Genomic DNA, 17051 nt, shown 5'->3' with positions numbered 1-17051 from the left:
GTGTCCTCGTTCGTGAATACACTACGAAGTAATTTAGAAGTCCTGCTTTGACACCATCTTCACTATGTGCCGTGCCCTCATAGTATATGACCTCACTTACGCCACTTTTCACTGTTTGCTTCGACTTGGTATATTTCAAAAACGCTTTGGGGTTTGTCTTTATTTCACTTGCGATCGCTTCCTCAACGTTTTGTTTCAACTTTCTTGTGTGGGCTCGCAGTTTGTTCCTCGCTTTACAGTAGTCCTCATAATCGTAATAGTCATGGGTTGTGGTACATGATCTCCCAAGCTCTCTGCTTGCTTTTCAAGCTAAATTGAATTAGAATCATTATTCTTACTTTATCAGAAGACACAGAAAAACTGTAGACAGAATTTGTACAAGGTAGTTGCTATTATCGATAATTCTTACAATGTACATGAAAGGCGAAGAAAACGAACGGTAATCAATCTCATAACTCCTATATAAGCAATAAAAAATAGAGAGTTGATGTGATGAAAATCGTCCATAGATTATATATTACCAATTAAAAAGGACATACAAAAAACAAAAACAAAAATTTTCTTTACAGATATGAACTAGGTCTATCATTCTAGAGGTGGTTTTGATGATACATGGGGGGGTCAGGAATTACCTGGTGCCCCCTTTCTTCTTTTCTTTCAATTGCATACAACGCACCCCCTTTTCTGACGGCCTTGGCCAACATGGGGTGGACAGGTATCCCATTTCCCTCCCTCCCTCTCCTTTTACCCTCACCTTTATAGATTTTATGTCGGGATCGGGATCGTGAAATTGGAGAAATTATTTGTAAACAACGCAATTTTATCCCGAAGTTGGGATAGAGCCTTACATCTACGCTTACGGAAAGAGAAGATTTTCGTCTCTTTCATTATGGAGATGCAGAAACCTTTTAAAGAAAGGAGATCATTGTGTGAGTAGTAATTGGGTTATAATTGAGGCTAACGTTAACGACCCACCCATGGTGTATATAAATATCTATATTAAATGTTTATCATGAATAATAAATGATAGGATTATTTAGAATTCACAATCTGTCATGTAGTAGTTTTGTTATCATAGACCTATTAATTGTCCTGTAAAATTGGGGATACCTTCACAGTATGACACATTGTGATAATAATCGCAATTCTGCATGTCAGAGTGTGCCAGGATGTTTTGCCTCCTAAGACATTTTATCAGTATACTTTTCGTCTTAGAATACATGTACGATGTTCCCATATAATTACATTTGATTTAGAAAGTACAGCTCTACAGGTCATGTCAATTTCACTGTGTATAGGTCCATCCTCTATCTTTACTTGCATCCAAAACGGGTCATCTTAGAGGTAAAGTTTTAAAAATGTATAATTTCAAAGTTAATACAGTATTTTTCCCTCGTAAAATTTTGCTTTCTAGACGTTCCGTCCCATTATCAATCCGTCCCTTAGTCGATTCGTCCCATTACCGATCCGTCGGGAGACTATCCGTCCCCTAGTTAATACGTCCCGTAGTCGATCCGGCCCAGAAAAATAATTACTTTTTTCCAAGCTATTTACAGTACTGAATTGGTTTAATTCATCTGCGTATTTCATCTTCATGGTGTGTGTGCCGCTGATGTCTTCTGTCATCAGGTAGGATGACAATGATATGCTGTTTTGATATTTGACAGCTTTTTCTAAGATCATTATACACATCACAGTATTCGATAAAGTGGGCCTCATTTTCAATACAAAGAATAGTTAGGTTACTGTAAGCTCGTACTTAATGATCAAAGGTTGCACAACAATGCAGTTGTAAAACTGTTTTCACTAAGGTGTTTTCACAATGATCAGTGGACAGGGGACACACAGTTACATTGATTGCTATACATAGTTAAATAACGATGTTTCTACAATAATTAATGAGCACACATTTTCATAACCATCGCACTTCAAACAAAATTTATAAATCCTAAATATAAACAATTTTATCTACACGTTAACTTCGGCAGTTATCTAATATCAGGGGCCCTACTGGGCAGTCTGCGCTATTAATCTACTGTACACCATCGCCAGTTATCTAATTTTGATAACTTACTGCAATATATATGCAAAAACATCCCTTTGTCTTAAGTAATTATTCATTTATTATATCTTTGATAAAAAAAAAATTGGAGGGGCCGGATCGACTAAGCAAAATGGGCCGAATCGACCATGGGACGGACCGACTGTGGGACGGAACGACCTGCTACCTAAAATTTTCACAGTTTAGCTGTACTCGGTTGTACATTTATTCTTTGTGGTACTAACGATAAAATTAGATTTGATAGAGTAATGCAATGTCAGACTAATAGAAATCCTCTTATTCCTCTATTTCCTCATTTGATATGGTTGGTGAATTGTATATTGTTTTTAACGTCTCATTCGAGAATCTTTCACTGAATATGGAGACATCACCAATACCAGCTAAGGGCTGCAAAATTTAGCCTTTGCTCGGCGCTTACAACCTTTGAACAGGGAGGGATCTTTAACATGCCACTCCTAATGTGACACGAGACCTTGATTTTTGCGATCTCATCCGAAGGACCGTCTCATTTAGTTGCTTCTTAATAATGACAAGCAAGGGGTACTGAGAACTTATTCTAACCCGGATTCTCACGGGACCTCGATTGATATGTATAGTTTTTACTAGTAGACTAATAAGATCATTTATGATTACATGAATATGCTATGAAATTTCAAATTTGATGGATATTATATTCTTTGTAAAAACAATAGATGGGTAAAATAGGCAGATTTCATTCACTGAGTTTTATTCCTCAAACATGTACCATAATATTTAAAGGGTGGTGGTGGTGGTGGTGTGTGTGTGTGTGGGGGGGGGGGGGGGGGGGGGGGGGGTAGCTGGAAAAGATGAATTGTTGACTTCATTAAACATGCAGCTCTGCAGTTAAGTCTATCCAAGAAAAATCTGTGCTGTATTTATAAGTAATAATAATGATAAATAATTTATATAGCGCCATATATGATAAAATACCACTCAAGGCACTTTACAAACATGGAGAAACACTGAATCTAGATATATTTATGCTCTTGAAAAGTTCTGGGAGCAACTTCTGCCTTATATATCAATGGTATGGTATCAATAGGAATGTGGGCAACCCAGAGGTTACTCTTGTGAAAAATTAATTAAGAACTGTTGATAATTTTATACAAGAGCATGTACATCATAATGAGTAATTATTCCATTAGTAATCTAAATTATCTTCATCCGAAATGATGTATTTTAGCAGCTCTAGTAAAGACACATTTCGTAGAAGAGTGAGTGTAGAATTGTTTGTTTGTTATGTAATCTAATAATGTTAGAATAATTATAATGAAAGAATATTTATTTAAGAAATTTTACTTCCCATATGAAATACATAAAGATGCCGTGTTTTCTGATATTTTAGCCCAGAGAGTCAAAGACGTGGAATCCATTCGCTCCCAGCATTCAGACAAAATTCCAGTATGTTGACAATAGCATATAATTAAAAGCATTGATATGATTTTCACACAGGATCTCAACACTTTAAATGCATATAATAAAACAATTGTCTTTCTGTATAAAACAAAGTGAACAGTTTGTTTACAGGAAGACATTTTTGGATTATAATATATATTTAAAAACGCCAAGAGCCTATGAATTTTCATACACTACATTCTAGTGATAAATGAGGGCATGTATTTCGATGAATATAAAAACAATTCATTTTAAGATATTTTTGCTTAAACTCTTACTCTTTATATTTTAGAATCTTGAACTGAAATAATTTCAAATATGAAATTGTCAGATTTTTGTTTTTTTGTTGTTTTTTTTAAATTGCATTAATCTTCATATTTTTAATGCCAGGTAATCATAGAGAGATACCATACAGAGAAGTATCTGCCAATGCTGGACAAGACCAAATTTCTGGTTCCAGATAATGTCAATATGAGTGAACTTGTCAAGATCATAAGGTAAATTATTATGTACTTAGTACAGGGTAATGAGTATGGACTTTTTGCATGTACAGTACAATATCCATATCTATCTGCAATAATATAGCCCTCCCCAAATATTTTTTTAGCTTACCTGAGCTGAGAGCTCACCTGCGCTTTTCTGATTACCCATTGTCCATCATCTGTCTGTCAGTCTTTCAGTAAACTTTTAATACTTTCGACTTCCAGAACCACTTAGCCAATTTCAACCAAACTTGGTACAAATCATCTTTGGGTGAAGGGGATTCAAGTTTGTTCAAATGAAGGGCCAATCCACCTTCAATGGGGAGATAATCACAAAAATGCAAAAATAAGGTGGGATCATCTAAAGAGCTTGTTACCAACCACTGGGCCAGAAAAGTTGAAATTTATATGGAAGCTTCTTGACATAGTGCAGATTTAAGTTTGTAAATCTTCTTCTCAAGAACCACTGGTCCAGAAAAGCTGAAATTTCCATGAAAGCTTCTTGATTTAGCCGAGATTCAAGTTTCTTGAAATCATGGTCCTTGGGAGTATGGTGGGGCCACAATAGGGGATCAGTTTTTTTTACTGTATACAAATATATTGCAGGCTTTCAAGTGGGCCCTTATTTTCCTTATTTTTCTACAACAGCCCTTATTTTCCTTATTTGAGCTTTAGAATCCTAAAAAAGCCCATATCACATCTTAATATATCAGCCTGATACATCTACAACATTCCGAGTAAATATGTTGACCATATCAATTTCTTACTGCAGATGTTTGTTTCTTCAATTAATTTCACTGAAATCTATTCAATTAGGAGACGGTTGCAGTTACACCCCTCTCAGGCTTTCTACCTAATCGTCAACAACCGCAGCATGGTTAGTAACACGACACCGATAGCCGAGGTGTACGAACAAGAAAAAGACGAGGATGGATTTCTTTACATTGTGTACGCATCTCAGGAAACATTTGGTTGATTTCCACGTCATTAAGTGTTCCAGAAAGTCACACCAGCATTTTCTTTACATTAACACATGTATTAGATTCCATTAGTAACCTGTGGAATTTTTGGAAAATTAATTTCAAAACATTTATTGGGTCAAGTGTCATGGAGCCCATTTTTTCCCCCTGTATTTTTGGGTCACCATGAATTTATGTCTTTCATATTTAAAACATTTTTAGCATATAAATGTTTCTTATGAGTTGCATACAGTTCTGTTTTATAAAGGTTTGTTCATAATATTTGCTATAGTCAGATTAAAAGGATGGAAAATATGTAATATGAAATATAACTTGATATAGTTATTGTTAGACATTCATAGTTCTTCAGAATCTGTTTTGTACATTGTTTATAATACAGTACGTGTAATATTGTATATGTTATTCAGAGTGGTGAAAAGTTTTTGGGGTTTTTTGTGTTTTTTGTTGCTGAAATTTTAGATTTAGAGAGAGCAATAAAACAAAATTGGGGTGAAATTTAAATAGGATTAATTTATATGGTACATGTAAGATATATCTATGCCAAATTGTAATTCAAATCAAGATTTCGTTGTCAAAACATTATGCTTTGAATCTAGTTATGTGCAATATGTTTTGTATTATGTGAGTATGATAGATGATATCTGTGCGTGTGATATGCAAATGTTTTGTTAATCATAATCATGTTGTTTTCTAGCAGCCTTTAGTTGTCATGGGTACAGAATGTATCCTGGTTATTTATAGAGACAAAACGTTTATTACTACTGCGCCCTTCTGGGAAGGGAGAGAACGAGGGTATGTTGTTACATCATTTTGAGATTGTGTATTCTTATTACTAGATTTGTTAGACATATGACTCGTTTGTTGATTTTGTTGAAAAAATATTTTCATTAAAACTATTCTCATATTGCTTTTTTTTTGTCTTTCAAATTGTTTGTCACATACATATGGTATTTTATTGCATGCTGATTTCAGTCTTACAGCTGTAAAATGTAATTTTTCACCATCTTCACGTTGTAGAGCTGAAACTTCATACCCCTTGTAAAACAATAATAAGGGCATATTGAAATGACTAAGTCCATCTATCATTTCTATTCATGTCTGTCCAAGGAGGATACTTGGAATATTATTCACTGATATTTCAATATGCATTGTTCTATGAAATCCTGTAATATAAAAAAGATTGACCAACTCCAAATATAATGATGATCTCAGATCTTTAACCTATTCATGAATTGAAAGTCACAGGTATTCATTTGATACAATAATGTTTGTCAGGGCCATTTGCAAAATGCATATTTGTATATTCAATTTTGGATGGGTTTTTGCTAGAATTTTAGTCATTAAAGAGAGCCCTAGTTCACATTTATCATAAATATTTTTTGATAATTGAGTAAATGTAAAAGTTTCATAAAGTCATGCATATGTTTGGTAATTATAGAATAATTTAAGTGATCTAGTTGATGCTTTGCACCAGTGCAGTTCTCCAAATAAACTTGATATTTAAAAATTCCAAATACCTTGTCGGGTTATTATTTGTATTTTTAGGTCAATTGGGTGACCTATTATGATTAGTAGTTGCCTTTTGTACAGAAGCATTTGAACATACACTGTAATCAACATCTCATGCATGATTATTCATCAAATTTGGCATGGGACATATATGGAGTAAGGGGAACTAAAATTGTGAACTTGATGCTGAGGGCTTGAGAAATGGTGTCAGAACCTTTAAAAAAAATACTACAGACCCTGAAAGTCTTCCTCCACACACAGGGACATGTAGCAGGCAAACTGTATGCCATATACGTGTATAAACATGATGGGGAAAATCAATGTCCAATACCAAAGTTGTAAATTTCATGGCCCCTGGGTCAGGGGTTTACATGTATGTGCTAGATTTAAGTTATTAGGGTCCATACAGTGAAATTGCAATTCTTTGAAATTTTTCATGACTTGATAACATCAAACAACCAAACTTAGTACACACATGTATGGTAAAGAGAGAAGCTGCAACCAAAGTAGTAAAATTGATGACCCCTGTGTGAGATTAAAGGGGGGGGGGGTCAAAACCTTTATAGGACATGCATTTTAAATTTTTCTTTTCTCAGAGACATCTAGCAGATAAAACTGAATACATGTATAGGTATCATGAGATAAAATGTCACTATCAACATTATGAAATTCATGGCCCTGGGTCGGGGTTCTGGAGCTATGGATCAGGGGTTTTGGGTGCTATGGATTAGGGGTCCTGGTGCTATGGATCAGGGGTCCTGGTGATATGGGTCAGAGGTTTTATTGCTATGGATCAGGGGTCCTGGTGATATGGGTCAGAGGTTTTGGTGCTATGGATCAGGGGTTTTGGTGCTATGGGTCAGGTTTTGGTGCTATGGATCAGGGGTTATGGTGCTATGGGTCAGAGGTTTTGGTGCTATGGATCAGGGATTTTGGTGTTATGGGTCAGGGTTTTTGGGTGCGATGGATCAGGGGTCCTGGTGCTATGGGTTAGAGGTTTTGGGCGATATAGGGTCCTGGTGCTATGGGTCAGAGGTTTTGGTGCTATGGATCAGGGATTCTAGTGCTATGGATCAACGGGTTTGGTGCTATGGATCAGGGGTTCTGAAGCTATTGGTCAGGGATTCTGCTGCTAGGGCAGATCGAACTTTATGATTTATATAGTGAAACATACATGAATTCTTTGAAATCTATTATACTCTTGTACAGCTTTCAAGAGGAAAAACTTTATCTGTGGTTAGAGCTTGACCCCCTCCCACTTTTTGACAAAAGAGACAGAAAGAAATAGGGAATTGTCAATTCCACCATCATGAATTTTAGATGAGCAGCCTTTGTTCTTTGAAGTTTGAAATATCCATTCGAATGATAAAAGTGGGAGTGCCATTGTGTAATTTTTGAATATCAATATCTTTTCAATTGTGATTTAAACTGTTTTGAAAATTAAGTTGATCTCGATGTTATGATTGATTTTTAATATCAAGGTGTAATTTAGCTAGACGATTTTAAAATCGCACTATATAAGGAGTTTATGCTGTTAAGCAATATATACCCAGAGTTATCGTTCCTTACACTCAGATATACCTATATTGATAAGGTTAATTAATCCAAGTTCATGGAGAGAGAAAAAAATTGAATATCACATGTACATGTAGTGTGCTCGTCATCGCAAGTGTTCCATATTTTCAGTATATTCCTGTATTTGTGTTGCAGCTCAAATAATGTGCTTGCAATTATGATTGACAATTAGTATGGCACGCCAAATTCACAAAAATGAGCTAAACATAGTTTCACAGTTGATAAACTAGGTTTATCGACTGTAAACTATAGTTTACGAACTGGAAACTATAGTTAACGATTCGTTAACTATAGTTTTCATCCGTAAAACTATATTTAACGGTTGCAAACTATAGTTTACAAATGCTAATCCAAGTTTATCTGTCTTTAAATAAACGTTAACAATAGATTTTGCTGATAAATACAGATTCACATTTGTAAACTATAATTTACATTCGTTAACTATAGTTCACAATTGTTAATCCTAGTTTCACAAATTGTGATACTATATTTATCAGACTTGTAAACCGTAGTTTACAATCGTGAAACCGTATTTATCAGATAAATGATGTTTTGCAATCGCTAATGTTTGTTTTCATTGTTAATTATAGTTTACGCTTGTGAAACATAGATTATCTGTTAACTATGGTTTACAGATGTGAAATATAGATTAACGTCGTTAACTATAGTTTACAGTCCGTAAACTATAGTTTACAGTCGATAAACCTAGTTTATCAACTGTGAAACTATGTTTAGCTCATTTTTGTGAATTTGGCGTGCCATAAATTTGAATATGTATTAACAGAATGTTACCAATCTATTACCCCCTCCCCCTTTTTAAAAGCTTTTCATTCAAAAACGTCTTTGTGGTGGTTAGCCTCCACCCCCTTTCAACTGAATTTCCGACGCTTGTGTAAAATGCATAGAGCCCTCTACCAAAGTTGTGACTGAAATACATGATCTCTGGACAGGCTATAGGGCGATGTCCAATGGTCTATACGATGTATCAGAGACATACATATATATACATACAGTATACGTCTCTGGGTGTAGTGATAAAAATGTTGCATTTGATTTTCAACTGTGATAACTATAGGTTTGTAAAAGTATAATGATAGGCAATACATGTATACATGTAGTTATTTCTCTGAGAGGGGAAATGATTCTTTTAACTTTTTTTTTTCATAAGCAAGGCTATCTTTACCTTTAATTTCAAAATTTTAGGGCGGGGTACGTCCCCCTCAAATCCGCCACTGATGACATCCCGCCACCACAAAGGCAGAAAGACTACCGGGCAGTGACCTCCGTCATCTGCCACGTTGCGGTGTGCACAAGGTCAAATTTTGTAAAACTTTAAAAAATAGTATCTACAGTTAAAAACATTCTGATATTTGCCTTATGGTCACTGGCGGATTTAGAGGGGGCGTGGGGGGGGGGGGGGGGGGCACCTCCTAAAAGTTTCAAAGTTTAGGTTACAAATCAGTGCGTACTATAAAAAGAGGGAAAATCAAATCAAATCTATAATAATTGATTCTATTTAAAGGTGAATGTCAAAATACATAAAGTCCCAGGAGCTTGTGGGGGTTTTGCCCCCTGGGTCCCCACCAGGGACCCCCACACCCTCTACCTTTGGAAAATTGTATGCTCCTCCTAACCAGAATTCCTAGATCTGCCCCTGATTATGGTGGTAAATACATACAATGTAAATGTAATTTTGCTTCATTAAGAGCCTCTGAATAGGTTTTCTCACATGATGCAAACATTAATAACGAAAGTTTAAAAACTTTAATTTTTTTCTGTCATTGAAATAGTAAATCACAATTTACAACAGTTGTTTTCTTGCAGTGCAGTGAAAGACAACTCTATGAGAGACTGGACAAGGCTTAAGTGCTGTTTCGTTTTATAACGCAGTCCTGGACCGTCTTTGGTCAAACATCGGGTTTGTTATTCTATGTATTCTGACATGACGTCATTGGGTGTCCAGAAAATGATACGACATTATTACTGTTTACTTCATTTTATATTACGTAAGGAATTGGATTTACATATATACCTAGACCTAGTAGATCAAACCTTGGTTGGCACTAATTTTTTGTTTTGGAAAAGTAGGTCTCTCTGGAATTTTTTTTTGGGGGGGGGGTTGTTTGGTTTGGTTTTCGTTTCGAAAGAATGAGGTCTATAAGAGATTTAAAAAAAAATTTGGTTCGTTTGTTCTTCTTAGATAATGGGAATGGGGTATAATGTACTTTCTACCCATCTTTCGTATAAACCCACTGCTGTATACTGTAACCCCATCGCTCCTTCTCCCTTCTTTGGACGGACATAATACTTAGCTGGTAAAGTTGTAGATCTAATTTACTTCGTATTTGAGATGATTTATTATCATGATTATGTCAAAGAACTGTAGAGTGCATATTAGTGCCATGTACGTCTCCCCCCCCCCCCCCCCCCCCCCCCCCCCCCCCCCCCCCCCCCCCCCAAGTGTACAGTACATATATATATATATTGATGATCTGCAGGAGAAACTCATTAATCACTGTATGAGTATAATAGAACATCCCCATAATAGAATAATGGATTGAATGTGGCTGTTCCTGTTTGCAGTTTACAATGTGGCCACGGCCGTACATATCAAAGTACGGATTGACAAAGAAGACGGAAAACCTGTAGAATATTTTGAAGAGGACTTGACAGAAGCAGGTAGGATGACTACTGAATTACTTTTTTGTGAAATGAAATTGCCATTTTGAAATCAATGTTACGTATGTGTGCTGATCGTGGTTTACATTGTTTTAAATAAATCAGTACCAAGGCTACTTTATAAAATTTCCAGTAAATATCATTGAAAATAAATTCGCTTTTGATTTAAAATGGAAAAAAGAAAAGCATTAATTTTATACTCTGAAGATTTCAAGAATGACCATCCACCATTTGAAATGGTTGACAGAAGTAAACGTGCCTCGTATGATGATAGACCCCCTGTGCCCCAAACAAGACCCAAAAGAGATATATTCGATACGGATTTGGAAGGTTAGCCGAATTAGCGCATTTGGTATATGGTTTATATTCAAAGTAATTAATGACCTTTGGAATGGAAAAGAGTGTTCACAATTTATGGTGTCGTTTAAAAGATTTTTAGAACTAAATTTAGCCATAGGCCAGATTTTCTTACAGCATGGCAACTTTCGTCGGTTATATGGTATTTTAGCTCACTTAAACTAAAAGTTCCAGTGAACTTTTTTTGATCACCTGTTGTCTGTCGATAAAATTTTTACATTGTCATCTTCTCCAGAACCACTGGGCTAGTATGATTCAAACTTGACACAATATATCCTTGAGAGAATTTAAGGGTTGTTTATTTCAAGATCCATTGCTAGAGGAGGTAATTAGCCATTTGTTGAAATAGGATGGGTAATTCTAAAATAACAACTAGGCCAGAATTGCAGAAAAGAAAGAAAACTTATGTGAAAGCTTCCTAAAGAGTTCAGATTCATATTTGAAGAAGAAAAAGTTTAAAATTTTATCAAAAATAGCTAGGTCATGATTAGTGATCTTAAGTGTACAAGCATCCTCAGGTGGTTAAGATTCAAGTTCATTCAAATCCTGGTCCGAGAGGGGGGCGGGGGTAGGATGGAACCTCAATAGGGGATCAAAGATTTTTCATAAGAATAAATTTGTAAACAAAAATTATTCTCAGAAACTTCATGGTCAGAATTAGTCATATCTATACATGTATATGCAAACATAATCGAGTAGTGCAGATTGAAGTTTCTTCAAACCAGTGTCCTGGGGGTTAATATCGGCTGATTTTACTGTTAAACTAACTCTCTATCACTATTAATTTTGCATTGTTTACCGTCTAGATATCAAAATCACCAAATGAAAATAGTCAATAAATTTTCCGTACAAATAAAGACTTCCATGGCACAATATTTTATCTCCTGAAATTGAAGAGTTCCTGTAATCTATTTTATTTAGTTTCTGACACATTGTAACTCCACATACCTACTTGTATATCGCTAATTTAAAAGACAAACTATAAGAACTCTTCAATTTCGGAAGATAAAATATTGCGCCATGGAAGTCTTTGTTTGAACGGAAAATTTAGTGATAGTTTATTTTATGGAATTTACATACTTAGACGGTAAGTAATGCAGCATTAATTGTGATACAGATCTGGTTTGATAGTCAACTAACTTATTTGAAGCGAATAGCAGTGTCACTTAAGTGCACATTAATTGCTAGAACCGGCTGAAGCTGAAAGTAAATTTCCAGAAATGAATTACGAAGGACTGCTTCGAGATTCGGTGTCGGTGACGGCGTCAGTCCAAATAATCATCCAAGCCGAATCTCAGCAGAGATTACCCTGGGGGTAAGTTTCGACCACAGTATGCTTTTAAAAGTTTTACGCGAGAATGTATTAGGAAAATTTTGAAAATCTTTTTTTAAATGGACCAGGAGGTTAGGGTGCCCGGTGGTACTAAAATTGGGGATAAAATTTATAGTATGCATGAATATAGGAAATATAACTTATTAGGCATCCCCATGTTGTGTGGATATAAGTTTGGTTTTATAAGTCCGGACTCCATTTGGTTTAGGTGAGGTCATCATATGGGTTCAAAATTTTTCGTGGGAGTAAAGAGGGTAAAACGATACTATTTTTTTTTTTTTTTTTTTAATTTTCTTCTGAAGAACAGCAGGACCAGGTTGACCCAGGTGAGCCTTGTGTCCCATGATCCGCTTTTTGTTATCATTTTCAGTGCGTAGAAAGCCAGAATGTGATCAAAGGATGGCTCAGATTGTTAATGAAAACAAAAAGAAACCTGTCCAGTTGGCTTATGTGGTAGAACCTGGAGAAAACCTCAAATTAATGTGCCATTATTGGTAGTGATCTGATTATTTTCATTCAACATTTTCTCGTCACATATAATCATTATTATCATTATTATTATAGCATAACTCAACAAATTCGAATTTTAGTATAAACCATTGGCATAAACCAACAATTTCCTAAACCTAATTACGTGAACAAATAATAACTGGTCAAATCAGTTTTATAAACATTGTATATAAGTAAAGCAGTCCACAAGGACTCGTCCAAAATATTTAGTATCGCTAGACAGGTCCCTGTAATGAGATTTGAATTATCTATTAGCGGATCAAGTGAGAATTACCGCGGAATTATTCAGTGGAAGCGACTTGTCCGCCAGAGCACTGCTTCAGGGGAATTCCTTGTGGAGACGGTGGAGGAAGACAATCACGACATTCCAGCGCTGAACCGCGTACTATTTACCTCGGATTGGAGTCTGGTCATCTTGAACCTCACCACTGGTACCCACTTTAAGTTTATTAAAAAAAACAACCAAGCTTCCTTTTACGAGATTTTTTTTTTTTTTTTTTTTTTTTGGTGCCGGCAAAAACTGATTTGCTACTTACGGTATGTTATGTTTAATTTGCGGCAAGTTAATATTCTGACACTGGATTGCTGTCAGAATTTGAAGGAGAAACCATGCACCTGGAAAGTTAAAGAACTGTAATTCATATTCTTCAACTTTAATACATCTATTTCAATAAAAGTGACCTACATGTAACTCGAATAATGAATCATTTGGTAATGAATATCAGGAATAATGAAAATTATGAAACTACATGTAACCTTAAAGTTTCAATCGAAAAATTGCTTGAATGTGTTTGAATATTGAAACCTCCATTTTACAGGTGTCATATTCTTTTTTATTTCAGCTGACTCGGATACCTATTTCTGTATTGATGCTTCCAAAGATCAAGTGATAAAAGACACGATGGATGCAGCTGGAATGAAAGAAATGTTTACAGCTGACATGACGAAAGAAAAATTCAGACTTTATTACCATTTAGACAGTGAGTATTATGCAACTGCTTCCAATGATTTTGATTATGACTAAAGTCTCCACACGGTGGAAAAGCTGAACTTGAGATATTACTAATTTTGACTACGGATAACTCCGTTTACCTAATCAAGATATAGGGCTCACGGCGGGTGTGATTAGCTGACAGGGAATGCTTACTCCTCCTAGGCACCGGATATCACCTCTGATATATTTAAGGACAATTCATACGACAATCAGAACTATATTTTGGACAATTAGAATGTAATATTTTCTTTCAGAGCTCCACCTTTCAAAACTACAAAATTCCAAAACATTCAACTTTTGAAAATTAGAATCTCAGTAGAGCTGCTTGCAAAGCTTTGTGTTGATATAAATTACATGCAATTCATGCAAGCACAGAATTAAATTTACACCCATTTATTACGTTACATATATTTGTGTTTCCACAAAGCCAGGATTTCAAATTTTCTCCAGTATTCATATGATTGAATTAGTGATCATAAAGACCAGAATCCGTTGTAGCCACAGTGACAACAGATTATCTTGATTTACTTCCCGGAAGTCAGCATAATCCATTTTGTTATAACAAGTTTTATAACTGGTATGTTTCCAGTATGAATCTAGCCCATTGCGATACTTTGTTTTCAGATCGGAATATTATACCAAAGCGAAATCACACACATGTATTATTATTCTGCATAATACTTATATTGGGACACCTACATGCATATCCACTAGAACACTTCCGTGTTGAAGAGTTACCTGTTACCTATTGGAAAAACCGCCTTCTGGCACATAAGGCATACGCGGAATGTCTTCAACCATCCCTGTCCGTAGCTGCAACCCTTGCCTCAGTCCAAGAAAACCATCCGTTCTCTACCATTTCCTTCTTCACTGTTCTTCTCCAGGTTTTTTTTTTTTTTTTTTTTTGGTCTTCCTCTTTTTCTTTTGCCTTCTGGTGTCCATATAAAAAGAGCTATCGTATATTGCAATCATTGTTAAAATGTTTATAGTTCACCCGAGTCACGTGGGTCTATATCCGCCGTACGTTAACAATTGAACATTTGATGAAAAGAAAGGTGAAGATAACGAACAGTGATCAATCTCATAACTCCTATAAGCAATACAAAACAGAGAGTTGGGCAAACACGGACCCCTGGACACACCAGGAGTGGGATCATGTGCCTAGGAGGAGTAAGCATCCCCTGTCGACCGATAACGCCCGCCGTGAGCCCTATATCTTGATCAGGTAAATTGAGTTATCCGTAGTCAAAATCAGTGTGCAAAGAACGGCCTAAGTAATGTGCTACCATTTCAATTCTTTTCAAATTTGGTATAAAGCATCTTTTGGACAAGGCAGATATAAATTGCAGATTTGAGGACTTCTGCACCGCCGAGGCCTTAGGAGCAGGGCAAAAAACTGTCAAAAATTGTCAATTTAAAAAAATGTTTTCCTCCACAACCGTACATCTGTAAGAAAAACTAAATGCACATTCACGTAGAGCAGGAAGACCTCTACCAAAATTGAAAATTTCTTGACCCCCTTTGTAGAGGTTCTGAGTCCAATGAGGGGCCAAATTGAACATTTTTAACTTGTTCTTGATAACTACCTTTCCTATTATTTTCAAATTTCGTATGAAGCATCTTTTGGGCAAAGGGACATAAAATGGTAAATTTCAGAACTCCTGCACTTCATGGGCCTTAAGCTGGGAAAAACACTATCAAAAATTTACCAATTTTCAAAAACCAAACATATGTAAGAAAAACTTAATGCATAGTCGTGTTTCATACCAATTGTTAGGCCGTTATTAGGAGGCTTAGTCTTCCTAGGCACCCGATCCCACCTCTGGTCTGTCCATGGGTCCGTGTTTACCAAATTCTCAATTTTTGGCACTATCAGACAGATGCTTGCTCCTCCTCCTGGGCACCTGATCCTACCTCTGGCATGTTCAAGGGTCCGTGTTTGTCTTGCTTTTAATTTTGTATTCTTTATAGGAATTGTGAGATTACTCTTTGTTAATCTCACTGATCAAGACATAGGGCTCACGGCGGGTTTGACCGGTCGACAGGGGATGCTTACTCCTCCTAGGCATCTGGAAAGGTGAATATAACAAGGAGACACTTTCGGTGACATTTATCTTTTTTAAAAAAGTTTATACTGCTTCTGAACGTTAGAATTTAGCTCAGAGGCCTCCGTGGCCGAATGGTTAGAGCATCGCGCTCAACATCACATGGCCTCTTACCTCTGGTCGGCGCGAGTACGAATCCCGCTCGCGCCGGTAAGTGAGAAAGTTTCCCAGTTTACTTTCGGAAGGTCGGTGGTCTCTTCCCAGGTACATTGTAGCTGGATTCTCTCTTCCACCAATAAAAAAAACTGGGCGCCACCAGGTAACTGAAAAATTGTTGAGTGTGGCGGAAAACAGTAAAACAATTAGAATTTAGTTTAGATATGCAGAACAGAAATATTATTATAGATTCCATAGCCCTTGGGGCTAGTCAAACAACTAATACTCATGTGGCCTTTAAAGCCTGTGGTCCTCTTGTCTGAGGATGTGCCCGATGAATTTCTACCTTCTGTACTTAATTTCTGGGCTTAGGGGCTTCATGACTGATCTCTCTAGTAATTCCGATATCATTAATTTTTCCTGTCACCTGATTTTAAGAATTGAAAGGAGGACTCTTATGTTTATCAATGAATTTCTGAATTTATTGCTTACTAAAGTACGGTCTGTCTAGTTGTTACTTCTTCCATCAAGTGAAATCCATGTGATCGCATGCATGTTGGAAGAGCGATCCTTTTAACACCAGTTTGTTTTTGTGACATAGGTTGCATAGGGGTTTTTTTCTTTATCATTCCATGACTCAATTGCATATTTTCCAATAACTATTCCATGATATTTCCTGTATATTTATATTTTTGTCAAAATATCAATCCTAGATGCTAGAGGGAAAAACATTTGAAATTAACACAATCTGGTAGTCATCAGAGGAAAAATAAAGTTGCAGAAACTTGCAAAGAAAACATCAAACTCGGCCAGATATGATTTGTAGAAGCTGAAATGAAAAGAAGCATTACAGGAATTCAGGATTGAATTAACAAATAGATTCAACATCCTTGACGAACAATAAAAACGATGATATAGAAAGTCAGTGGGAAACCTTTTAAAGACTGCATATA

General features: G+C 36.0%; 2 protein-coding genes across 2 annotated transcripts in view; both read left to right on the top strand.

The window, feature by feature from the left end:
- Positions 1–570: 570 nt before the first annotated feature.
- LOC125647614 (microtubule-associated proteins 1A/1B light chain 3A-like) lies at positions 571–5846 on the top strand. Its single transcript, XM_048874362.2, has 4 exons — positions 571–929; positions 3429–3484; positions 3869–3975; positions 4777–5846. The coding sequence occupies exons 1-4, from the start codon at positions 890–892 to the stop codon at positions 4934–4936; spliced, it is 363 nt and encodes a 120-aa protein (XP_048730319.1). The 5' UTR covers positions 571–889; the 3' UTR covers positions 4937–5846.
- Positions 5847–9976: 4130 nt separating this feature from the next.
- The window catches only part of LOC125647289 (uncharacterized), a 28756-nt gene continuing 21681 nt past the window's right edge, over positions 9977–17051 (top strand). The window contains exons 1-6 of the mRNA XM_048873974.2: positions 9977–10030; positions 10608–10703; positions 10911–11033; positions 12764–12887; positions 13159–13334; positions 13746–13883. Coding sequence (XP_048729931.2) covers positions 9991–10030; positions 10608–10703; positions 10911–11033; positions 12764–12887; positions 13159–13334; positions 13746–13883 — 697 coding nt within the window. The 5' untranslated portion in view covers positions 9977–9990. The remainder of the gene's footprint in view (positions 10031–10607; positions 10704–10910; positions 11034–12763; positions 12888–13158; positions 13335–13745; positions 13884–17051) is intronic.

The sequence above is a fragment of the Ostrea edulis genome, chromosome 6 (assembly GCF_947568905.1).
Source record: "Ostrea edulis chromosome 6, xbOstEdul1.1, whole genome shotgun sequence".
Lineage (NCBI taxonomy): Eukaryota > Metazoa > Mollusca > Bivalvia > Ostreida > Ostreidae > Ostrea > Ostrea edulis.
The sequence above is the reverse complement of the archived record's forward strand: the minus strand, read 5'-3'. Positions and strand labels throughout refer to the sequence as shown.